Below are 24,424 nucleotides of genomic sequence, written 5' to 3'. Positions count from 1 at the left end.
CCATAGTAAAACAAAGACTTATCTTTTTTATATTTATTTTATATGTTTAAATGCCATTTAACAAAGAAAAATCAACCAAAAAAATGAGTTCGCGTGTCACCTCTGACATGCGTGTCATAGGTTCGCCATCACTGGCCTAGGAGCTCCTGTCGCCCTGGCACAACCTGGGTTTGGAGGACGCGTGGGCGGAGCAGGGCCGCTGGACGGGACAAGGGCACGGAGGGCGGCACTGGCGGCAGCGGCTGCTTATTGAGAAGCGTTTCCCGGCAGGCACCGCGCACGGCGTCACCAAGCCCGTGAGGCGGCGCCGGGACTGGCTGGGTCCGTCCTTCAGGGGAAGGCCCCGGGTCAACAACACGGCCTGCCGCCGGGGGGGCTCGCTCCGCGCTCCGGCACCAAGGCCTGGCTGGGCCTCTGTCCTTGTCGGGGGCCTGTGCCTGCCCCGGCCACTCGTGGCGCCCCCTGGGGTCCCGAGCTGGCTGGCAAGGAGGCCCTTTGTGGGCCGAGTGTGCAGAGCAGGGGCCCTCCTCTCGGCTGCCCTGACCTTCAGGGAACACACACGGGCTCTTATCTGGGACACGGCAGCCCCTGCCAGGGCCCCACCCTCTCCAAGGAACTGACGCACTGCCAGGCGGGTTCACGTGTGTCCTCAGCCTCGCAGACATGCTGGGTGCGGTGGGGGAGGCCGTCAGCACGGTGCCTGTCCCCGAGGGGAGCTTGGGGCCCTGGCCACGAACCTCTCCAGCCCTGTCCTTGGGCCCCATGGGCTACTGTCTGGACAGCAGGTGGTCTGGAGTCAGGGGCTGCACAGAGGCTCCTGGGTGACCCTGGGCCCAGTCTTGGGTCTTGACTGAGGCTAGGCCTGGTCAGCCTTTGATCCTTCGCTTGGTCATCAGCTCAGGACAAGGTGCTCCTCCAGCCCAGGCCTCAGGCCCGCAGGACGTGGCCGGTCGGCGCCTCCAGGCGGGTGCAGGGGCAGAGGCACAGGCCCTGCTCCTGGCTGCTCAGTGGCCGGAGCGGTCCAGCAGCACGAAGAGCAGCCCCAGCAGCATGAGTGGCGTGAAGACCAGCAGCAGCCCCAGCAGCTCGAGGCCCAGCAGGCTCAGCAGCACCAGGCGGCGGGTGCAGGGCCCCCGTTCCCGCAGGGCCCAGAGCCGGGCACCCAGGCAGGGCGGGCAAGGCAGGAAGGGCAGGCAGCCCTGGACGCCCACAGGCCCTGCCAGGAAGCGCAGTTGGTAGTGGTGCTCCAGGGAGGCCCAGAGCCCCGGGCCCCGGCGGGGTGGTGCGGGAGGCGCTGGGCTGGGGGGCCGCGGGGGCCCGTCGGCCTGCAGCAGCTCCTCCTGTAGCCGGCAGATCTCCCACTCCAGCATGGGTGTCTTCTGGCGACACAGCGGGCAGCGCACACGGCCCAGGTCGGCGCTGGGGGCCGAGCCCAGCAGCTGGTGCAGGCAGCCCGAGCACAGGCTGTGGCCACAGTTCAGCAGGGCCAGGCGGTGCCCACCAGGCCCGTAGGGCTCTGTGCAGATGGGGCACTCCTCCTCCTCCTCTTCCTCCTCCCCTGTGGGCCCAGCCCAGGGGTGGGCTGCCGCTGTGGCCCCCAGCAGGGGCTCGCTGTCCGGAGACCGGGCACCCCCAGGGTCCCCCAGGGCCTGGCTGTCCACCCTTTCCTCTGCCAGCACTTGGCACAGTGGGTCCAGGTGCTCAGGACCCGGGCAGGCTGAAGGCGGATGGGGGAGCCCCGAGCTAAGGTCAGTGGGGCCATGAGTAGGGGACCCGGGGCAGGAGTCAGGATGGGGGGAGCGGGACCCCAGGGCGGCAGTGGGGGGTGGGGCTGGGAAGGCCACTGTGGCCCTCGGGCCGGGTTAGCGTCTGGCACTGACCTTGCAGCAGCCACTGCCTCCTCGGGCTCCTCGCCCCGACCGGAAATGGACTCCCTGGGGCCTCAGCACCGGGCCAGCTTCAGCCGCTCCTGGGCCCACAGGCTGTCCCACTGGGTCCGCCCGAGCCCGCACAGCCACCGCTGACCCGTGTCAGCACCTGACTTAGACGACGGGCTCCAGGCCCGCAGTGTCGGGAGGCCGGCCTGCCCAACTGCCCCAACAGGAATTTCCTTGGCCCGGAAGGCCCATCCCAGGTGGTGACGGCGCCTGCCCGCCCCCTCCTGGCTCGGGCCACACCCCCTTCCTCCTGGGCCTCAGGCTGCTGATCCCTGGGCTGAAGGAATGGTCCTTACTGGCCTAGCCGGGCACTCCCCACACCCTTCCTTTCGGGGTCCTCTCCAGACTGCCCCCTGCCCCGTCAGCGCCAGGGCAGAGCTTGTACAAGGTGGGCAAACAGCCACACCCACCAGGTGAGAGACACCAAAGTGTTGCAGCCACGGTGCTGAGCCACGGCCCCGTGTCCCTGCCAGGGGCGGCTGTTCCCGTCCCGGGAGCTGTGGGCCCACCCCCGCCTGAGGCATCGGAACAGCATGAGAACCAACAGGTCAGAAGCAGCACCTGAGCCTGCCGTTTATTGCCGAGTCTTCCTGGAACCAGGCAAGGATGGTGACTCGTCCCACAGGCCTGGGAACCTGAGGGCTGGGGTGCTACCCAGGGCAGAGGAGGGGGAACTCAGCCCTCCGGGGACCCTGCACCCCAGATGCCTGTGCCATGTGGAATGTGGCGTCTGGGGGAGCTCCCTGATGCCCATCAGGCTGGGGTGCCTTCCAGGGTCACCCCCTGAGCAGGACCTAACTTGGGGCCAGTGGGAAAGGCCAGTGAAGCCATGGACGGGGCCGCTGAGTGTAGGCCCCGACGCGTGCGGCCGCACAGGGGAGCTGGCCGTCGCCCACCTGGGGTCAGGCAGGGCCAGCCCGAGGGACCGGCCGGCGGCAGCTCCTCAGGCCCACGTCTCGGTCTGGAAGCGCAGGGTCCGCTGCAGCTGGGCCAGGTAGGCGGCAGCTTCAGGGCCCGAGAGGCCCCCCTCCTCCCGGAAGACAGACTCCAGGGCTTCACACACGTCTGCGGGCATGTCCTTGGCGTTGCTGGGGAGACAGGCCGATCGGGCTCAGTGCTGCCTGGTGCCCCGAGGGCTGGTGCCCGGCCCCGCGCCCAGGCTCACCCCGCGCCCAGGCTCACCCCGCCAGGTAGAAGCAGGCGCCTTGGCGGTCCAGCAGCTCCCACACCAGCGGCCCTTGCTCCCGGAGCCGGTGCTGCACGTACACCTTCCGCTCCTGCAGGACGCAGGATGGGTAGGTGAGTGCGCCCCCGCCCTGCCCGCCCCCACCTCCGCGCACACCCACCTGCTCCCGGGAGAAGGCTGTGACCAGGGTCAGGCAGCCCCTCTTCTCCAGGTCCGTCCACTCGGCCTCCCAGTAGAAGTCCTGGTCCCGCCAGCGGCAGCCGAAGAACAGGATGTTCCCTGGGGAGGTGCAGGGGCCTTCAGCCTGGACTTGCCACGGCCCAGCCCAGCCCTGCCGGGCCCCCACCCTGTCCACTCACCGGTCTGGCCCTGGGCCACTCGCTCCTGAACGGCTGCTCGGAAGGGGGCCACGCCGGTGCCAGGCCCCACCATGATCACAGGCGTGTCTGGGACTTGGGGGAAGCTCAGGCCCCCAGGCCTCACCCACAGGGGCACCCGGACAGGGCCTGTGGCAGGAGAGAGGTGGCTTGAAGAGGCTCGGAGGGCCAGGGCCCTAGCCCAGGCCCACCCCCACCTGCTGGAGAGCAGCGATCACCTAGCCCAGGCCCACCCCCACCTGCTGAAGAGCAGCGATCACCTTGCCCAGGGTCCAGAGACGCCAGCCAAGAGGAGCAGAGGCCCCGCCGGGGCTCCTTGAGGCGAGTCTGATACTGTACCACGGCCACGAGCACCTGCAGCCTCGCGGGGTGAGCCTGGGGGAGGGGCGGGGGAGGCGGGATGGGGGGCCGGTTGGTGGGGGCGGGATGGTGGCACCTGCCCATCATGAGAACCTAGCCTCGGAGGGTGAGCCTGGGGGATGGGATGTGGGTGCCTGCCCGCACAGCTACCCGGCACGCCCCCCAGCCCGATGCCCAGCCCCAGCGGACGCTCACCAGCAGAGAGGAGGCAATGGAGAAGGCACGCGGCCGGATCGGGGGGATGAGGTCCAACAGGTAGTCCGGGGGGATGGCCGTCGCCGTGCGCGGGAAGTCACACAGCACCTGCACAGACACAGCCTCAGCAGGGCGGCGGCCAGCAGGCCACGGCGGCTCCGGCCCAGGCGGCCACGGCCCCCACGCCTGCCGCCCGCACCTCCAGGGTGGTCCTCCGGGGCCGGTTGCAGTACTCGTGCAGGGCCTCCTGGCCGGCGGCTGAGCTGAACTCCAGCAGCTTCTCCCGCTCGAGCGCGTCGGGGGACAGGCAGGCCAGGAGCTCGAAGAAGGAGCGTCGCGGCACGCGGGCGATGTCCAGGTGCTGGGACACGAGGTGCCGCACGGAGCAGGGCTGGGGCAGCCGCTCGGGGCAGGCGACTCCTGAAGCAGGGAGAGGAGGTGGTGGGGGCCGGGGACTTGGGCGCGGGTGGGAGGGAGGGTGGCCGCCGGCCCGCACTCACTTGGTTCCCGCGGCTGCAGCGTGAAGTGCTGGTCGGGGTCCAGGCCCAGCACCTGGCAGAAAAGCTGGACATGCCTGGCCGTGTTCTCGGGCTGGATCAGCACCACATCGCCGGCCACAAAGCTGGTGGGAGGCCAGGGAGGGCGTGGGCGGGAGCTGGGGGCTCGGGGTGGAGGCGGCCACAGGAGAGGAAGGCCAGTGTCCAGGGAGGGCTGGGCCTGGGGCTGAGGCCGAGGCTCTGGGAGAGGACCAGGGCCCTCACCATGGCCGTGGCTCCCCCCCCCCCCCCCCCACCCCGTGCGCGTGATGCACTCCTCACCTGATGCCTGAGTCCGCCACGTCGAACTCAATGAGCCGCACGTCCTGGAAGTGGGAGGGGCCGGTGACCCGCTGGTTGGTGACCATGCGCGCCAGGAAGGGCCGCTGCTCTGAAGGGGGGCTCGGGGGGTCTGCCTGGGCCGCGTGCGGCTCTGACAGGCACAGCCCAGGGGCCTCCTGAAGGAACCGCAGGGTGAACTTGGAAGGCAAGCTGTGGGGGGGGGGGGGGGTGCCCGTCAGACCCGAGGCGGTGGCCAGGCCGCTCCGGTGCACCCGCGGGCCCCAAACCAAAGCCCACACTCACGGGACTCCAGGAGGGATCACGCCGAGGTCAGGGGGCACGGGGTACAGCCCCAGCACCTTCTCCCACAGCGAGTGCAGCCAGGGGTCGATGGCGCCATCGGGCCTGGACAGAGGGCGTGGCGCTGTCTGAGGGCACTGCTCAGGGCTGCCCCCCACCCCGGGGGGGGCCTCGCTCCCTGGCACACTCACCCCAGCTCGTGCTGGTCATCGCCCAGGCAGACAGGCAGCAGGGCGGCGCCCCCCAGCTGCAGCAGCCGCCGGTGCAGCTTCTTGGCCACAAAGTTGAACCTGTGCAGAGAGGGAGGCTGCTGTGGGCACCGGGCGGGAGGTGAGGGAAGCGGCCCAGCCAGCCATGCAGGGAGAGGGCAGAGGGCAGAGGGCAGCACTGCACGAGACACTCGGTCCTGGGGCCCGGGAGGGCAGCCCCACGTCTCCCCATCTCCCAGGGTCATCTGGCTCACAGGGACGCTGGGAGCACGAGGGTCACAGCCACCATGTTCCTCCTTTTCTCCAGCCCGAGCGGGCGCCTCCTCCCACGGGCCTGGCTCTGAGGCGTGGGGCCCCCCTCAGCCCTCACCCTGCTGGACAGTCAGCTGGACGGTCAGGGTTCTGGCGTCCGTGACCTGCTGCCACGTGCAGCCTGAACGCGGGTGTTCACTTGGGAAATAGCCCAGAGCCACACTGCCCCCTGCTGGGACACAGGTATGTCGTGAAGACGTTGAGATAAACGGGGGAGTGGTGGCCACGGGGGCTCCTGGGCCTGCAGCCTTTGCACCCACTGCCCATCCCCCACGCTGACCTCTGCGCTGTTCGCAACAAGCCGACCGTCTCACGAAACGTGTTTCCATAAAAGTGGGGCGAGAGCTGGCTGTCCTGTCCTGTGAACGCCTGGCGCTGGCTGGCGGCAGCCCGGGAAGTCCCCTGGGTGCCCGACCTGGGCCCGTGTTGCACCCGCCCGCCCGCCCACAAAGGCGCCCACACTGGGGAGCCCCGGTGGGGCGGGGGCCCAGGGCCGTGGCCCAGCCTGGCGGGAGCCCGGAGGCTGGGGTGCTGTCCCTCCCCCAGGACACCGAGGACAGCCCCCCGGCCAGCAGCCTGGCGCCCCGCTCACTTGGCGTAGGAGGAGTCCCCGAGGCCCAGGACGGCGAAGTCCACCTGGCAGAGGGAGGTCGGCGGCAGGCTCTTCCGGAACAGGAACCTCCAGAAGCTCTGCCGCCAGAGACCGGGGTCAGGGGCCTGCTCCGCACGGCGCCCAGGGCGGCGGGGAGGGCTGGTCCCGGCCTTCCAGGGCCCGCTGTCCCCCACCCTACCCCCAGACCGCCTGCCGTTCCCTCAAAAGGCCAGGCATGTGGAAGAGGCAGGAAGCTGCGAGAAGGCCGCCCCAGAGCCGCTGTGGGGCGTGGGCTCCCCTCCCGCCGGGCTTCTGGGGGGGGGGGGGGCAGGCTGGGGCGGAGGGAGGGCCACCAGACCTCACTGGGCGGGCACTGCCGCCGACCCGCTCCTCCCTGGGTCCCTGGGAGACTTCTCGTCTCTTCACACGGAGAGGCCCACGTTCCCCGGTCCCTCTTGGGGGGGCTGGGCCTCCACAGCAGTGGCTCTGGGCTGAGCCCGTCCTCACCTCGCCCCTGCCCCGCAGGCAGCACCTCCCTTCCTCTGGGGCCCCTCCTGGTGGCTGAGCCACGGGCGGGCGGGAGCTGCGAGGGCGAGGACCAGGGTCTGCAGGGCTGCGTCCAAGGCACAGCCTCCAGCACTGACCCAGCCCTGCCGCACGGACCTCTGCCTGGTCCAGGCCTCACCTCCCGCCCCTTCGGTGTCACGCCTCCCCCAACCAAGGCCACGGGGTGGACCGACCCTGGGCCTGTCGAGGCACAGCTTTGCCCACTGGCCTTGGACCGCGCCCCCTCTTTGCCCCCAACCCCAGGACTGGCTGCCTAGGCCCCGTGGGGCACCCCGCCTGCCCAGCCTCCGAGGCGCTGGGTTAAACCCGCGGAGAAGGGGGGAAAGGACACTTATGTAATACCCTTTGTAATACTTTTAGCGAAAAATAAAAAAAAAAAATATTTTTTGAAAAAAAAAAAAAAAAAAAAAAAAAAACCCGCGGAGAACCTCCCAGTGCACTTCCTGTGCGACCAGGGGAGGCAAACCCCTGTGGCCGACGCCGGAGCACGCACACCTGCCCTCCCGTCCCTGACTGGCTGTGGGAGAATCTGGGTTGACATGGCCTTCCCCGGATCCCCGGAACCTGAGCTCTGTTCTGAGGGGTCGGGGTGGGGGTGGGGGGCACTGCTGAGAGGTCGGGGTCCCTCTCAGCCCTGCTGCCCCCACAGCTGCCCCCACGAGGACGTGTGTCGGTCGGGAGGCCTTTGTGTGCCCCATGGGCCCTTCCTGGCACCCGAGGGCTCAGGCCGAGACCTGTCCTCGCCTCTGGGACGGTCTGTTCCTTTCCCTGACAACTTCCTCCCTACGTTCTCACTCCGCAGCTCCCGGAGTGAACTCAGAGCTTTAACCTCTCTTCTTCCTCTTACGTTTTGTTACTTTTGGAAGAACGTCTCAATTCCATCTTTACCAACTTCCCTGGCGCTCTTTCCGAGCCCACGTCTCTGTGCTGGCCGTGGGGCCGTGTCCCTCTGCCCGCCCGCGGCTCTTTGCTCCCCTTGGTCCGCCTCTCGGGGTCGCCCCTGCCGTGGGCGCTGGCTCTGTGGCCTGTTTGTACTTAAGAAGCTGAGAGCAAAGCGGGAGCCTGGGCCTGCGTCACCCACCCTCGTCCCGGCGTGCTCATTGTCACCCTCGCGCTCTTGGCTTCTGACGCTGAGCCTGCGCCTCTGCCCTGACGGCCCAGCGGGCTGATGGGAGGGCACCCACCCCTCCGGTCCGGGCCCTGCGTCTCCCACCCCACCTCACCTCCTGCCTTTGATCCCCGCCAACCTGCCCTCTCTCCTGTCTGAGGAGACCCTGTGCTGGGGTCCTGGAGACGCCCTGAGTCTCCAACATCATCCCCACCCCATCTTGTTCTTTAGTCTTCGGCCACTGTCCCCCACCAGCGTGTCCACTGGCCGTGTCCCTCCCATCTTATAAAAACCTTCCTTTAGAAAAAATACAACTAAAAGACGGAACGGACATCACCCAGAACCACAGGAAGGCTGGCTGAGGAGAGACTCTTCAACTAGAAGGAAAGAGAACAGCAAACCCAGGCTCAGAGGAGGCACAGTGTGGAAAATACAAAGGTACCGAGGTGCGCGCGAAAGCGGGCTGGTGGCTGAGGGCGCGATTGTCGTTTTCGGTCGGGAGTGAGTCTCAGACTCTGAGCTCCAGATCCGGGCGAGTCTCTAGGGACTCAGACTCAAACGGGAGAAGCGGGAATGTCTGGCATCAGTTGGAATGTGAGGGCAGCTTTCTCTCCGAGGTTTGCAGCGGCTGCCGGGGTTCTGAGAAGCAGAGCCTCTGGGAACGGGACTGAGAGCAGCCATAACTGCTCTCTCCGCCCGCCCTGTTGATCCCGCCCCGCCCAAACCCTGCGCACAGCCATTTGCCGATCGCCTCAGGCAAAGGCTGGATTAGCACCTCCCCAGAGGACAGAAGTTTTCCACACAACTGATTCCTACAGCCAGTCGGCCTGGTGGTCAAATCCCTCTAGTATTAACTACAACAATCAAGGCTTAACTAGGACAAGACTGTGCACAAAGACCACAAGGGGGTGCACCAAGAAAGCATAAAAAATGCGGAGACAAAAAAAACATGACAGAAATGGAGGATATAGAGCTAAAAAACGCACTTTTGAGGGCTTGCAATAATGTGCTAGAAGCTGCCAATAAACTTGATGAGAGACTCACGAAAACTAATGAGACCCTCGATGCTATGATAAAGAACCAACTAGAAATTAAGCATACACGGACTGAAATAAAGAATATTATACAGACACCCAATAGCAGACCAGAGGAGCGTAAGAATCAAGTCAAAGATTTGAAATGCGAGCTGAAACCGGTTTGGCTCAGTGGATAGAGCGTCGGCCTGGGGACTGAAGGGTCCCAGGTTCGATTCCGGTCAAGGGCATGTACCTGGGTTGCGGGCACATTCCCAGTGGGAGATGTGCAGGAGGCAGCTGATCGATGTTTCTCTCTCATCGATGTTTCTAACTCTCTATCCCTCTCCCTTCCTCTCTGTAAAAAATCAATAAAATATATTTAAAACAAAAAAGATTTGAAATGTGAAGAAGCAAAAAACACCCAACCGGAAAAGCAAAATGAAAAAAGAATCCGAAAATACGAAGATAGTGTAAGGAGCCTCTGGGACAGCTTCAAGCGTACAAACATCAGAATTATAGGGGTACCAGAAGGTGAGAGAGAGCAAGATATTGAAAACCTATTTGAAGAAATAATGGCAGAAAACTTCCCCCACCTGGTGAAAGAAATGGACTTACAGGTCCAAGAAGCGCAGAGAACCCCAAACAAAAGGAATCCAAAGAGGACCACACCAAGACACATCATAATTAAAATGCCAAGAGCAAAAGACAAAGAGAGAATCTTAAAAGCAGCAAGAGAAAGAGGCTCAATTACCTACAAGGGAATACCCATACGACTGTCAGCTGATTTCTCAACAGAAACTTTGCAGGCCAGAAGGGAATGGCAAGAAATATTCAAAGTGATGAATACCAAGAGCCTACAACCAAGATTACTCTATCCAGCAAAGCTATCATTCAGAATTGAAGGTCAGATAAAGAGCTTCACAGACAAGGAAAAGCTAAAGGAGTTCATCACCACCAAACCAGTATTATATGAAATGCTGAAAGGTATCCTTTAAGAAGAGCAAGAAGAAAAAGGTAAAGATACAAATTATGAACAACAAATATGCATCTATCAACAAGTGAATCTAAGAATCAAGTGAATAAATAATCTGATGTACAGAATGAACTGGTGATTATAATGAATCAGGGACATAGAAAGGGAATGGACTGACTATTCTTGGCGGGGGGGAAAGGGGAATGGGAGATGTGGGAAGAGACTGGACAAAAATCGTGCACCTATGGATGAGGACAGTGGGTGAGGAGTGAGGGCGGAGGGTGGGGCGGGAACTGGGAGGAGGGGAGTTATGGGGGGGGGGGGAAGAGGAACAAATGTAATCTGAACAATAAAGATTCAATTAAAAAAAAAAAAAACTTCCTTTAACCCCTCAGCCCAGGCAGTCAGAAGCCTTTCTGGGTTCCTAAAAGACTCTCTCCACCCCCTCCCTCCTCCCTCGTTAGTTGCCTGTGACCCTCTTATCCAGCCTTCCTCCCCAAGAGCCTTTGAAAGGGCTCCCCCCAAGGTCACCAGTCCCTTCGCTGATAAGCCCCACGGATGCCTCCAGGCCTTATCTGGCTCCATTTCCGTGCAGCTCTGAGCAGACACCTTCCTCGGAAGGCACCTCCCTCCCTTGTGCGTGCAGACGGTGCATCCCCTCCTCTTGCTCCCGGGGCCACTGTCCTGCCGCCACAGCCTGTCCTGGGAGGGGGGGGGGGGGGGGCCTTCCTTCCTCAGCTTCCTACTGTGGCCTCTCCAACACCCACCTCCACCCAGGACCTGGCTGGGGCTCCAGAGCCACCTCAGGTCTCCACGCGGATGGTCCCAGGCACGGGGCCCTCGCTGGTCTATCTCCCCGCGTGCGCCTGAGCCTGAATCCTTGTCTGGATCCCACCACCTTCTTTCTCATCTTTCTACCTTAACGTCTCTGGGATGCGTCCACTTTTAGTCTCCTGCCTGCGCTGGGTACCCCCACCCCGGAACTGTCCTTGCTCTCCTACAGCCCCACCCCCGGCCCCCCGAGAGGTGGTGGTTTTGCTATGACTGTCACCTGTGAGGCCCGCAGCCCTTCACTCATGTCCCCCTGCTCCCTCCTCCCCCAACAGGTGCTCTGTCACCCTGAACCGCTGTTCGCTCTTCCCAGAGGCGGGGCTGTCTCTCTCCTTTGCAAGGGCTGCCCGCTCTCTCCTGGGGCCTGGGTAGCCCCCCTCATCCTCAGGACTTCGCCTACACCCACTCTCCCCAGCGGCTTGTGCTTCCTGGCGCGTCACCGCCTGTAAAAGCCATTGCTTCTGCTTTGCCGTTGGCTCTGAGAGGGTGGAAAGGTGGCCACTGGCTTCAGAGCTCAGCTCCGAGCCCTGGACCATGCTGGAACTATATCGTGTGCCCAAGTGATGGTTAAAGAACGGAGGGTGTTCCCGAAAGTCAAACAGCTTCGAAATACACGTGAGACCCAGGAGAGTCCCACACGGCCCGGAACAGCAGGAGGGGAACGATGGTGCCCTGGGAAGAGTTTATTTGGGAGGAAACCAGAACCCCCGGCTCCTCTCACATCCACAGCGGCGCGCAGCATTGCTCATTGTGCTTCTCAGACCCCAACCCCCAGGCACTGACAAGGGGGTGAGGGTCCAGGGCAGGGCAGACCCCCCAGGCACTGACAAGGGGGTGAAGGTCCAGGGCAGGGCAGACCCCCCCCAGGCACTGACAAGGGGGTGAGGGTCCAGGGCAGGGCAGACCCCCCCCCCAGGCACTGACAAGGGGGTGAGGGTCCAGGGCAGGGCAGACCCCCCCCAGGCACTGACAAGGGGGTGAGGGTCGAGGGCAGGGCAGACCCCCCCCAGGCACGGACAAGGGGGTGAGGGTCCAGGGCAGGGCAGACCCCCCCAGGCACTGACAAGGGGGTGAGGGTCCAGGGCAGGGCAGACCCCCCCCAGGCACTGACAAGGGGGTGAGGGCCAGGGCAGGGCAGACCCCCCCAGGCACTGACAAGGGGGTGAGGGCCAGGGCAGGGCAGACCCCCCCCAGGCACTGACAAGGGGGTGAGGGTCCAGGGCAGGGCAGACCCCCCCCCCAGGCACTGACAAGGGGGTGAGGGCCAGGGCAGGGGTCTGCGCCCCTGAGCACAGCGGGCGCCTGGAGCAGCCTTACCTTCATGTTGTCAGGGGGGTCTCCTTGGCCTGTAGTTGCACAAACAAATATCACCAGGGGCTCATTAATCAGATTCACCTCAACAGAAAGACACACGTGTAAGACCTCAGGCCGCAGTGACCAGGCAGCCCTCCCGGGCCCGGGTGGGACAGGCAGGGCAGCCCGTCCTACTGCCCCGCTTCGCTGGCTCTCCCCCGGCGCCATGGCTTCCGGGCACGGCACTGCCGGCTGAGCCTGCAGCTTCTGCCTGTGGTGGCTCCGTGGGTGGAAAGGTGGCTTCTGGCCTCACAGCTCAGCCCCTAGCCCTGGACCGTGCCCTGGAGGCGGGGCACAGGGACTCGGGGAGACCCGCAGCCGCCGGCCCCCTTCCGCCGGGCCCCCCGCCCCTCCTCCACGCGACCAGGCGCGCGCGCGATGTCCCCACGCGTCCCGCCCCGCCCCCTCCAGACCAGGAGGGGCCTCACGCCAAACGCGGCGCGCGGCAGCCCGGTCTCCGGCCGAGGCCCAGGGAGCCCTCACCACCGGGTAGGAATCCAGGGCTTGCACCCGGCAGTCCAGACGCCGACGCCGGGCCTCGCGGCCCAGCCGCTCCGCCACATCCTCGGCCGTGCCGGTCTGGCTGCCGAACAGCACCAGGAGCCGTGGGCTCGGCATCGGGGGGCGCGGGGAGCACGACCCGCAGATCGCCCCGAGCGCCCCGGCGGCCGGGAACGACCCTGACTTCCGGCTTCCGGCGTCGCCCGGAAGTGACGCGCTGGGGCTGCGTCCAGCGGGGCATGGCGTCCGAGCGGGCCGGGCGTCCGCTGGCGGCCGGTGCTGGGTCCCGGGCTGGGGTCGGGGGGCCGGCGGCGCGCCGGGGCCGAGGAACGGGGCAGGCGGGCCGCTCGTGGCCTCCGGTTCGCAGCGGCGGGCGCCGGCGAGGCCCGCGGGGAGAGGAGGCGCGGCCCGGCGGGTGAGACGCTCGGCTGGGCCCGGGCCCGCGCTCCGCCGGCGCGATGCTCTTCTCGCTCCGGGAGCTGGTGCAGTGGCTGGGCTTCGCCACCTTCGAGATCTTCGTGCACCTGCTGGCCCTGCTGGCCTTCTCCGTGCTGCTGGCGCTGCGTGTGGACGGCCTGGCCCCCGGCCTCTCCTGGTGGAACGTGTTCGTGCCCTTCTTCGCCGCCGACGGGCTGAGCACCTACTTCACCACCATCGTGTCGGTGCGTCTCTTCCAGGACGGGGAGAAGCGGCTGGCCGTGCTCCGCCTCTTCTGGATCCTCACGGTTCTCAGCCTCAAGTTCGTGTTCGAGATGCTGCTGTGCCAGAAGCTGGTGGAGCAGACTCGGGAGCTCTGGTTCGGCCTGATCACGTCTCCCGTCTTCATTCTCCTGCAGCTGCTCATGATCCGCGCCTGCCGGGTCAACTAGCCTCGCAGGGGGGCCGGGAAGGGAGCTCTCCGCAGCTGGAAGGCTGGGCCCAGAGCTGAGGGCCACCCCGGAAGGGTGAGGACCCGGTCTCCCGCCGCACCCGGAGGAGAAGTCTGGGTGTGAAAGCACCTCCAGCTTGTACCCCGCCGAGTGCTCAGTTTTCTCTATGCCAGTCATGTCTGAAACTGCTCAGCAGGGAGGAAAAGAGCAGCCGTGGTCCTTCAGAGCTATTTCCTGTTATTTCCCGCGTTGAATAGCGCATCTGAATGGAGACCTTGAGAAGGACCCGAGCGTGAGAGGCCTGCTCTCCTCTGGCAGCTGGAAACCGCATGTGAGCAAAATGTCCTCGTGGGCTCAGTGTTGTCCTGGATCCCGGGAAAGCAGCCTGTGTGCCAAGGCTGCAAGGCTGGCCGGCATCACTGACCTCAGAGCTCACTGTCCCGTTCACCCAGACAAGATCCTTCGACGTTTGAGCTCTGAGTGCAAAGCAGCTTGTACCTCCTCCCCTTGCCACTGGGGAAAGGATGGCCCTGTCTTCATTCCGGCCCGGGCACCCAGGAAGGTGTCCAACAAGCGTGATCGGGACCTGGTCTGGAGGTCTGTCACCTGAGAAAAGAACTTTGCTGTCAAGGCTCTGCTTGGCTTCCCGTCCCAGCGGGTGGCAGTGTCGCCACTTTCCCGCCACCTGGTGGCCAGCACGGTTAGTGCACCTGCAGGGGAAGCGGTGCTCTGAGGCTCAGAGGCGGTGAGACCTGCCAGCGGGAAGCCTGCAGGTGGTCTCGGCTCACATCTGTTGGCCTGAGGTCTTTGGTTTGGTACCAGTCAGGTGCCACATGAGGACCTTTGCTGAGATAAAAATAAAATAGAATGTTTTGCTGAAACGCAGTGGTGGCCTGACCCATTGGGAGTGAAATGGAATGAGCGCCGGGACGGCCCCTCCTGTGTGCTGTGGTTGGTTACAGAGCTGAGGCTGTCGGAGGGCTGGGACCTGCTGGAGCTTCATGGGGGGGGGGGGGTTTCCCTCAGAGAATTCCTACTTCCTGCCTTGGGAGCCGCATGAAGACATGGGGTAGGCCCGTGTTGAGATCCTAGTGAGGAGTTTGTGACATCAGAGCCTTGGCATCCTGCCAACGTGTGGTCTTTGTGGACCTGGCTGACACTGTAGAGTCAGCAGGTTACGGCCTGAGGCCTGTCTTTGTCCTAATCCTTAAAGGGGTGTGAAAACAGAAGAACGTTTGACAGGAAGCAAATGTGCGCTGCTGGTCTTGTGGGCAAGATCATTCTTTGTTCCAGGAGGGCTCTGCTGAGCATTGTAGACTATCTAGCAGCATCCCCGGCCTTCACTCTCTGGATGCCAGTGGCACCTCTCATCTGTGACAACCAAAAGGGGGTCCAGACATCGCCACGTCCCCTGTCCCTGGTGAGGACCAGGGGGTCAGGATGTTTACTGTCCGGCCTTTTACAGAACAGGTTTGTGGACCCTTGTAGCGCAGCAGCGTTGTGACCTTTCGCTGAGGACGTGTGTATGCTGCGGGGCCACTGAGATGCTTGAGCTGGAGACAGGTCTGGTCTGGTCTGAGCCACAGCTACAAACATGTTTCCTGCCCAGGCATGACGGAACTTGTGCCAAAGCCAAATGCAAGCTGAACGTTTGGAGTGAGTTTCCTCTTCTGTTTGTTTGTTCATCTTCACTTGAGGATATTTTTCCATTGATTTTTAGAGAGCGGGGAAGGGAGAGAGAGACGGAGAGAAACATCAATGCGAGAGAGACACATCGATTGGCTGCCTTCGCACAGGCCCCCACCTGGGCAGGGGATTGAGCGGGCGACCGAAGTACATGCCCTTGATCGGAATTGAACCCGGGGCCCTTCAGTCCCCAGGCTGACGCTCTTTCCACTGAGCCAAACCTCCTAGGGCTGGAGTGAGTTTTCGATTCATGTTGTTTCTAGGTCGCCTGTTTTGTTGTTCCCGTTTTATTCTTTTAGTTCAGAATTAGGGAGTCCTGCTGCTGCAGAAGTAACGAGAATAAGAAGGTTTACTTTCCTTTGGAAAGGTGATTTACTGCCACGGCATCCAGAAGCTGAGAAGGGCGCCTCAGGCTCGCGCCGGCCCAGGGCGGTGGAGTCCCTCCCCTGAGGACTGTGCTGCGGGAGGCAGCGTCATTCCTGAGCGACTGCTGCTGGCTGCAGGCTGCAGGCCGGTGGGGAAGGCAGGCAACACCTGTGTGTCCCTGCTCCCCAGTTCCCCCTTCTCCCCTGAGTCCAGTGGACCCAAAAGAACGTGGTGGGCACTGGGCAGCCCGTAGGGCAGCTGTTCTCAACCTGTGGGTCGAGACCCCTTTGGGGGTCGAACGACCCTTTCACAGGGGTCGCCTAAGACCATCGGAAAACACATATATAATTACAGATTGTTTTTGTGATTCATCACTATGCTTTATGTTCAATTTGTAACAATGACATGGCGGTCACCACAACATGAGGAACTGTATGAAAGGGTCGCGGCGTCAGGAAGGGTGAGAACCACGGCCATAGGGGAATACACTTTCTCATGGCAGGAGGGCAGGGAAGCTGTGTCCTCAGGGTCAGTGGGGCCCCCCAGCCTTGGGATGAGGGGTTCAGTAGTAGCGTGGGGAGGTAACAGGGCGCACACACGGCCTGGCTTTCGTGGCCCTTGGGGCGTGAGAGAGCTTGTGTACGGGGAGGAAGACTCCTGTCCGCTCTGGTGCCTCCTCGCAGCTCCCATGCTCCTGGGTGGCAAGTGTGGGTGGGATAGAGCTTCTCCCACTTGTCTGAGCAGCACAATCAAGTCCTGAGAAACCGATTCCTCAGCCCTGGCGGGGGTCCCGCATTGGCATCTCCGCCAAGTCCCGCGGGGACGGAGGGCCGCAGGCGGGCAGGCACGGACCAGGCGGGACTGGTGTGCAGCCTGGGCATCGCCCACAGGCGCGGGGCGGGCCTACCGGTCCTGGTCCCGGGCAGGTCCTCCCTCCACGCGCTCTCAGGGGGGAACAGGCGGGCTGGGCTGGGCGCTGGCACCAAGAGGAAGTTACCTGGCCAGGCCAAGGTCGACCGCGACGCTGAGCGCTGGGGTCCAACTACCCGGGCCCGCCAGGACCCCGCCCCCGCCAGGCTCCGCCCCCACGGCACCCAGGGCGGGGCGCAGAGGCGGAAGTGAGGGCCGCCAATGAGCAACGCGAGGCGTCAGGGGCGTGTTCAACGGGGCCTTCCCCAATGGGAGCCGGCGCCGGCGGCGGACGCTATCCAATGAGATCCTGGGAAGGCGGGGTTCGGGAGAGCCTTCTCCAATCCGCTCGGCTAGCCATCCTTTCCTGTCATAGGTTGGGCTGCCGGGCGCGGGGCGGGTCTCAGGGCGCCTTCCCCAATGGGCGGCGGTCGCGGGAGGGGGCGTGGCCGCTGCGCGAGGGCAACCGGCGGGCGGCTGCCGCAGTTCCCAGAGCGCGCTGGCTTTGGCGGTCGCTCCCCAGCATGGCCGGCCTGGGGCGGCCGGGCCCGGGGCCCCGCGCCGGGATGCCCGCCTGGAAGCGGGAGATCCTGGAGCGGAAGCGGGCCAAGCTGGCGGCCCTGACCGGGGGCCCGGCTCCGGGGGCCGGGGCGGACGCGGCGGGACCCGCGGAGCCGGCGGGCGAGCGGCTCGTGCTGGCCGATAGCCTGGGCCCGCTGTGCGAGAACCCGTTCATGCGGCTCGAGTCGGAGCGGCGGCGCGGAGCGCGGCGCTGCGGGGGCGCGGGCGCGGGCGCGGCGGGGGCGCGGCCGGTGCAGCAGCTCCTGGAGCTGTACCGCCGGGTGCCGGGCGTGCGGACCATCCGCGCCGACAACATCCTCATCATCGAGTCGGTGCCCGGCTTCCCGCCCGCCGCTCCCGACCCCGCCACGGGCCTGGCTGCTCGCATCCGCGCCGCCGAGGTGCTCGTGTACGAGGCGCCGCCGTCGCCGGGCCGCGTCAGCCGTCTGCTCCAGAAGTTCGACCCGCCGGCCGCGCCGCGCCGTCGCGGGAGCCCGGAGCGCAGTCGCCCCTCGCCGCCGCCGCCCCAGCCGCCTGTCCTCCGCCCGGCCGCCCCGCGCGTGGGCGAGCGCGCCGCCTGCTTGGAGCCCGAGCGGCGCGGCACCGGGCCCGGCGCCCGGCGCAGCGACTTCTTGCAGAAGACCAGCAGCAACTCGTTCACCGTCCACCCCCGGGGCCTGCACCGCGCGGCGGGCGCTCGCCCGCTCCCCAACGGGCCCGCGGCCCCGGAGTCCCCGGCCGGCGCTGCCAACGGCATCGCGGACTCCGGCCTTGGGCCGGGTGAGTACAAGCCAAAGGTGGAGTCGGGGGAGCCTCCCGCCCACCCGCCTCCCAGCCCCGGGACCCCCAGTGCCACTCCCGCCTCGCCCCCGGCCTTGCCCAGGCCCAGCCCTGCCAGTGCCACTCCCAGCCAGCGCCGCTGGGTCTCCTCGGCCACCAGCGCCAACGACTCCTTCGAGATACGGCCGGCCTCCAAGCCCGACATGGACACGATTCCCGCGGGGAACCTGCAGGCCCGGGCCCTGGCCAGTCTCCGTGTGAACTCCCGCAACTCCTTCGTGTTCATCCCCAAGCGCAAGGCCACCGGGGCCCCTCTGCCCCAAGGGAGGCGGCCTGTGCGGCTGCCAGGGGGAGAGGCTGTCCCGGCCTCCCTGCGCCCGCAGCGTGGAGCCCAGCTGGTGTCTGGAGCTGACGGTGCACCCGTGGGAGAGAGGAGCCCCTTGGGGGGCCAGGAGGGGGCCTGCCCCAGGCCAGCCACTGCCCTAGTGGACCAGGCTGTCAGGTGGCAGAGGCCATCCTCGCCGCCCCCGTCCCTCCCGGCGGCCGCCGAAGCCGAGCCTTCCCAGGGCTTCGGGGTGTCCGGCTTGGCCAAGAATGGCGGGGAGCCCGGAAGGCCAGGGCTGCCCGTCACCTTCATCGATGAGGTGGACTCGGAGGATGAGGTCCCCCAAGAAGCCAAACTGCCCTGCTCGGGGGCCAGGGTGCCTCCCCGGTACCACCCATCGGAGCTCCTGCACCAAGGTGGCAACACCTTCACGGTGGTGCCCAAGAGGAAGCCAGGGGTCCTGCCGGCCAACGGGGAGCCTGGGCCACTGGAGGCGGAGGAAGTGGAGCCCCCTGCTGTGCCGGGGACCGGCCTGAAGAAGCGCTACCCCACGGTGCACGAGATCGAGGTGATTGGCGGCTACCTGGCCCTGCAGAAGTCCTGCCTCACCAAGGCTGGCTCCTCGAGAAAGAAGGTGCGTGTGTGTGGGCGAGGGACGGGGGGGGGGGGGGGGTCCCGGGTCACCAGCCAGGACACCTGGCCTCGGAGGGGGACTGCTTTGATGGAGGCCAGAGGAGAGCTGGGGCTGGGGGATCCCTGGCCTGGGCCCCAGCAGAGCTCTTGTAAACCAGGGGCTGTGGGCACAGCTTGCTACTCTGCCCACAAAGGCTGGCGTGCAGGGTCGGTCCAGCCCGCACCTGTGTTGGTTCTGAGGCTTTGCCTGGAATTGGCGGGCAGGGCTGTCTCCTGAGGTCCAGCTTGGAGAGCAGTGTGAGCCTGTGGCTCCACCTGGCCACCAGGTCACAGCGGTGGCCCTGGCATGACCTGGACTCCCCGCCGACTCAGACAGCAGGTGCCAGGACGGCAGCGGGAAGGGGCAGGGGACTGTGACTTTTGAGGGGCTCTCAGCCCCCCAGAAGGCACCCAGCCCGCACTCAGTGGGGCCTGGTCTTGGGAGAGTGTTTCCGGAGCTCCTGGTGTGCAGGCTTAGTCTGAAGCTGGGGGTGATGCTGGGAGAGGTGAGGACACCCCACCTTGTTGGGGGTAAGGGCTGAGGGCAGAGACCCAGTACAGGGCGGGAGCCTCATTCCCTAAGCCTTGCCCTGCCTACTGGCCTGGAACCGTCTGGGCACAGGACTACGTTCCTCAGATTCTTCTGGTCACTCGATCACCTGCGTCGGCCCAGAGGCAAATTCCAGGCCAGCTCCCGTGACCCTCTGGCAGGCAGCGGGCAGATGCCCTTCCTGTGGAACCCGGGCAGTGATGGCCTCTCCCTCAGCTGCTGGGCTCTAGGGCCCTGAGGCCCCTCTGCTCCAGCCAGTTTCCCCGGACAGGCCCCCTCCTCTGTCTGCTGCCTTGGCACCGCCTCTCCTCCTGGTGCCATCCTCCCCTCCTTCCCTGTGAGGGCATCTGCGCTCCTGCCAGCTCCCAGGGCTGGGTCAGGCACCCACGCCTGGGGCCACAGGCCATGATTCCCCCCTGGCCCTTCCCTGTCCCCTCCCTGCTGTTCTCCTTCCAGTAGCCGGGGATCTACCCAGTAGCCATGGCCACCAGCCCCACCCCATACCGGCAGGCCCTCGCTGCCCCTCCCGCCTTTGCTTTCTGACCCTTGACCTCCACTAGAACTGGAAGTGAAAGCACTCCCTACTCTGTAGATGACAGTGAGGTCATGGGCTCACGGGTGGTCCCGTCCCCACAGCTGTGTGGAGCCTGGCTCCTGCCTGGGGCTGGAAGGCTGCACCCCAGCTGGGCACTGAGCTGCGGGGGTCACTCGTGGGTGAAGAAGGGAAGGCCGGGGCCTAGGGCCAGCAGGGCAGGAAGAAGTGATCAGAGGAAGCAGATCTGGGCCCCGTGCCATCCTGAGGGGTCCTGGTCCAGATGGATGATGCCTGGCATGACCGAGTGGCCTGGCTGGGGCCCTGCCAGAGCAGCGCAACCTGCTGGCAGCAACTTCCTGCCTGGGATGCCCCAGCTGCCCTGCCCAGGAAGAGCCAGACCGATGGAGGGTGGGGTGGGGTGGGGTGGGGGGTGGGGCTGCCCAGCTCTCAGAGCACCCATCAGCCTTGAGCTGCCCCTATCTCTTCTGTCTGTTGTCCCTGGGGGCCCCTCCAGGCCCTGGGCCACTGGCCTTGTCCTCACCTCGACCACTCCAGCCAGCCTGTGGTTTGATCACTGCCCTGCTCCCTCATCCCCTGCGGGGACAGGGTGGGCTGCAGGCCCGGAGGACCTTGGGGCTGACCGTGCACACTCTGACCCCCAAGTGGCTGCTGACCTGGGCAGTGGAGGGAGGTGGTGGTGCCTTTTCCAGGGCAGGTTCGGTGGGTCTCGAGGGGGCTCTTGGCGCAGCAGGGTTCGGGGAGCTTGCCTGTGGCTGGCACCTCCCTGGAGGGTGCTGTGCCTTGTGTGGCTTCAGAGGGCTCTAGGTCTGCCCTGGGTGCACCGGGAGGCCTGCCTGGCGGGCACATGTCCCCACTTAGTTATCTCTTTGCAGAATCACAGATGCTCTATCGCTCTCCGCTCTCCCCGAGGGACCAGGGGTGGCTGCTGCGGGGGCTACGGCCTTGATCCCTCACCCCCGGCCGGCCCCAGGCCACGGGGAGGGGCTGGCCCTGAGCGCTCCACGCTCGCCTCCCATGGGATCCCGCAGGGCCTCCCCTTTGTGAGGTGCCGCCAGGCCAGGCTCCTGCCTGTCTGGTGGCTCCATTCCCTCCTCTTTCTCTCTTCATCTCCTTACCTGCTGGTCCTCTGCCCTCACCTCATGCTGGTGACCAACACCCCAACCCACTGGCGTGGCCTTGGCCCTCAGACCCGAGGTACCACTGCCACCACCTCCCTGCCAGGGTGGGGCCCACACCCTCCTGCCATGTGGGATACCAGGTGCCTGGCTTTGCCGCTCATCCGCCCTGCCCACCCCACCCAGCTTCCTGCAGGTGTCCCCCTAAGGTCGCCCTAAACCCAAACCCCGGGGCAGGTCTGGACCCTGCTCTGCTCAGCTCCCCCCCTCACACCTCCCCCCGCCGCCCGCAGGGGATCGGCCCTGGGCTAGGGCTGCACTGGACTCCGGGGCAACCCTCCAGCTGTGGGAGTCACCTGGGCTGGGTGGGGGATGGGGCCCAACAGGTGTGTGGAGAGTAGGGTGGGGCCCTCATCCCAGCTGGGGCTGGTTGAGCCCAGTCAGCCCAGAGTCCAGGGCGGCTGTGCTGGGTGGGCGGGGCCAGGGGCACAAAGGCCCATGAGAGTGGGAGGGGGTGAGCCGGGACCCACCTGCCGGCTGGCTGCGGGCAAAGTCCCCAGAGACAGGTGCCTGGGTGCGCCAGTGCCAGCCCCGCACTCCCTCCTGCCTCCTGGCGTCTGGGGTGGCCCCCCGCAGCATGAGTCACGGGGCACCCTGTGACCTGAAGACAGGCACCCACGGGGGGGCGGGGGGCGCTGGTGAGGAGACTGGAGGGGCCTGTGAGCCCCGCCCCGCCCCCACCCGGCCGGCCTGTGCCAGGCTCGGGCCTGCATGCGCCCAGCCCCCAGCCTCCCGCTAGGAGCCAGTCATGTGGACTAATGAGGGCACGCTAATCCGGCCTGGCCTGGCTTGGCCCTTCCTGTGTCTTCAGGGGGGATGGGCTGGAGGACTCAGGGTCTTCAGAGACAATGCCATGTTCCTGGGGTGACAGGGAGCCCTGGTCCCTGCCTGGGGCTCCTCCTGGGGGACCTCTCGGAGGGCTAGGCTCCATCCCCAAGCCGCCTGGCGGTTGGTGGACATCTGTGGGCTCTGCTGATCACCGTGCCAGGCCTTGCCCTTGGCTCCCAGGGACAGGAGCAGACATCTCACTCCTGGCTCTGCCCCTGCCCCTGCCCCTGCCCCGTGTCTGTGGGTGGCTGGGGCGAGGGGCAGTGGGCCAGGCCTGGACTTGCCCAGCAGGTGTCTGTGTGAGCCAGGCTGAGTTGGGGTGCCAGCCGAGCAGGGCTCCGAGGGAGGAGGGGGGAGTGGCCAGAGTGTGTGCCCTGGTCCTGAGCGCTGGTGGTCCTGCTTGTGTCCCGAGGCCCCTCCTGTCCTGCTGTCCCTGGGCCCCACGGCTCTGTGCTGGGGGCCGGCTCCGGCTCCGGCTCCAGCTCCGGCTCCGGCTCCTTCCAGGGGAGGAGGGGAACCTGAGCTGGCTGCTGGTGTCCTGTGCCCGGGAGTTTAATATTTCGAGCTCCAGCAGGGCTGCTTCCATCTGCTGCGGGCGGGTGGCCGAGTATTCATTACCGACCGGGCGGCCCACCGTGCCCAGCAGGCCTGGGGGCTTTCAGCTCTGGTGTGAATTCCGGAGTCTGCGAAGGGGGCAGGGAGGACAGGGCGCTGACTCAGTCTGTAAAATGGGTGACGGCACCTGGGGCTGCTTTCCTAGTGCTGGCGTGTGGCAGCCCCTGGCTTTCTGGCCCCCGGGACCCGGCCTCGGGTGCGCCTGGCCCTTGCCCAGAAGCGGTGGTCCATGCCGAGTTGGGTGGGTAGCATGTCCAGGTGCCCAGCAAGCTGGACCTGATGAACTTGGCCGCCAACAGCAGAAGCTCTTCTAGGAGCGGAGGAGGTGGGGCCAGTGCAGCCTGACCTGGACTCTGGCCCTGTGCGGGGCCAGCAGGTGGGAGGAGGTGTGGCCAGCGCTCTGCTCCCTGAGGTTCCCTCTGACCCTGTGAGCTGCCCCAGAGGCTTCTGGAGACCCCAAGGGTGCTGGCTGGGCCTGGTCCCTGGGGGGTCACTTGGGGTGATGTGACCCCGGGCCTGGGGACCTGCAGACTTCAGGTGGAGGGTCTTCTCTGATGAGAGGCGGCCCCCATCTCTCAGCCTCTGAAGGGCTGATGGCATGTCCTGCCCAGCTCAGGTCTGACAGCCCCCACTGTGCCCCTGGGGGTCACGGTGCCTCCGGGTCCAGCAGGAGGACCCTGGTGGCCAGGCATCTGGTGGCTGGCGCAGGCCCTGGCTGATGTGCCTTCTGCCCCCAGATGAAGATCTCCTTCAATGACAAGAGCCTGCACACCACGTTTGAGTACCCATCCGAGAGCTCCCTGGTGCAGGAGGCCGAGGGCGAGGAGGAGGAGGAGGAAGAGGAGGAGGAGGAGGAGGAGGGTGGCTCCGGCCTGAACGGGGCAGTGGAGAAGCCCTTGGCGCTCTTCCTGCCCCGGGCCACCTTCGTGCACAGCGTGGCGCCCGACAGCCCTCGCCCGCCAGACGGCAGCTCAGGTGAGTACCTGCCGGTCCAGGTGGACAGCCCAGTCGGTGCCTGGGCCACGTCCACACGTTCATGTGTCCACGTGTGCCCTTGGCCTGCAGGCCTGTCCAGCTACACTCCAAAGCACTCCATGGCCTTCAGCAAGTGGCAGGAGCAGCCTTTGGCACAGGCCCCGGGGGAGGTGGAGCCCTCACTGAAGGAGGTCATGGTGAGTGGGGCAGGGAGGATGCCCAGCATTGGGTGGAGGCAGGTGTCTAAGGCCTGGGTGGCCCCACTGACGGCCTTCTTACCCCGCAGCTCACCCCCGCCAGCCACAACGACCTTTCGGACTTCCGCAGCGAGCCAGCCCTGTATTTCTGACGCCAGTCCCACCAGGATGGCCAGGCTCCACCCTCGTTCTGCACACCCCCTTCTGCCCTGCCAGCTCTGCTCCCCCAAAGCCCACCCCTTTCCTGGGGCCTCAGAACCATGCTGCTGCTCCAGGCCTGAGCCTGGGCCACCAGAGGCCACTCCTTCCCTGGGGGTCTCGCCCTGCAGCCTTGATTTGGGGGCAGGTCCTGCTGGCAGCCATGCCCAGTGACTGTGGGTGTGTCCAGGGCAAAGGACTGACTCAGCTGCCTGTCCCCTGAAGGACTACAGGCCCCCGACACCCCGTGTCTGAGCTCGGCCTCCTTTGTGATGAATGGAAGTCTGTTCTCACCTCTGACGGACTCAATAAACAGCACTGGACCCGCTGCCTCCTCGTGTGGTCCTTCGCCTGAGAAGGGGGCTCGGCTCCACCGGGTGCTGGCAGCGGAGAGGAGCCCACAGAGGGTGATGGGGCCCAGCCTGGACCTCTGTGCCTGGGGGGGACCCCCACACCTCGCAGGGCTGCTTCTCACTCCCCACAGCCCGCTGCCCTCCCAGCCACCCCCTGCCCAGGAGAGGGACCTC

At 65.6% G+C, this 24,424-nt stretch overlaps 4 protein-coding genes across 7 annotated transcripts; 2 read left to right on the top strand and 2 right to left on the bottom strand.

Moving 5' to 3' along the window:
- Positions 1–28: 28 nt before the first annotated feature.
- Positions 29–1,862, bottom strand: LOC139020605 (ring finger protein-like; the record flags this gene model as incomplete). The annotated part of the gene is made up of 1 exon (XM_070430270.1): positions 29–1,862. A coding segment is annotated over one exon (858 nt), but the record flags the coding sequence as incomplete, so codon positions are not given.
- Positions 1,863–2,485: 623 nt separating this feature from the next.
- On the bottom strand, positions 2,486–12,827 carry NDOR1 (NADPH dependent diflavin oxidoreductase 1). 4 transcript variants are annotated; one of them, XM_070430266.1, is made up of 14 exons: positions 12,618–12,827; positions 12,099–12,176; positions 6,287–6,384; positions 5,365–5,463; positions 5,177–5,278; positions 4,874–5,083; positions 4,556–4,677; positions 4,255–4,475; positions 4,056–4,163; positions 3,740–3,875; positions 3,483–3,629; positions 3,284–3,402; positions 3,120–3,214; positions 2,486–3,025 (listed from the first exon to the last, which is right to left on the bottom strand). In XM_070430266.1, the coding sequence occupies exons 1-14, from the start codon at positions 12,750–12,752 to the stop codon at positions 2,881–2,883; spliced, it is 1,815 nt and encodes a 604-aa protein (XP_070286367.1). In that variant the 5' UTR covers positions 12,753–12,827; the 3' UTR covers positions 2,486–2,880. The 4 variants fall into 4 exon arrangements, with proteins under 4 accessions (XP_070286367.1, XP_070286368.1, XP_070286369.1 ...); XM_070430267.1 differs by having other exon boundaries at positions 3,761–3,875; XM_070430268.1 differs by having other exon boundaries at positions 12,099–12,127; positions 12,618–12,700.
- A 46-nt stretch (positions 12,828–12,873) lies between these two features.
- On the top strand, positions 12,874–14,385 carry TMEM203 (transmembrane protein 203). The gene has a single exon (XM_070430269.1). It carries the CDS (start codon positions 13,094–13,096, stop codon positions 13,502–13,504), a length of 411 nt encoding a protein of 136 aa, XP_070286370.1. The 5' UTR covers positions 12,874–13,093; the 3' UTR covers positions 13,505–14,385.
- A 2,500-nt stretch (positions 14,386–16,885) lies between these two features.
- TPRN (taperin) lies at positions 16,886–23,938 on the top strand. Its single transcript, XM_070430264.1, is given in 5 exon segments — positions 16,886–16,955; positions 16,958–18,765; positions 23,265–23,502; positions 23,593–23,699; positions 23,789–23,938. Coding segments are annotated over 5 exon segments (2,286 nt in total). The 3' UTR covers positions 23,852–23,938.
- Positions 23,939–24,424: the final 486 nt, after the last annotated feature.

The sequence above is a fragment of the Myotis yumanensis genome, unplaced genomic scaffold (assembly GCF_028538775.1).
Source record: "Myotis yumanensis isolate MYYU_CA2020_CCGP unplaced genomic scaffold, mMyoYum1.0.hap1 SCAF_12, whole genome shotgun sequence".
Lineage (NCBI taxonomy): Eukaryota > Metazoa > Chordata > Mammalia > Chiroptera > Vespertilionidae > Myotis > Myotis yumanensis.
The sequence above is the reverse complement of the archived record's forward strand: the minus strand, read 5'-3'. Positions and strand labels throughout refer to the sequence as shown.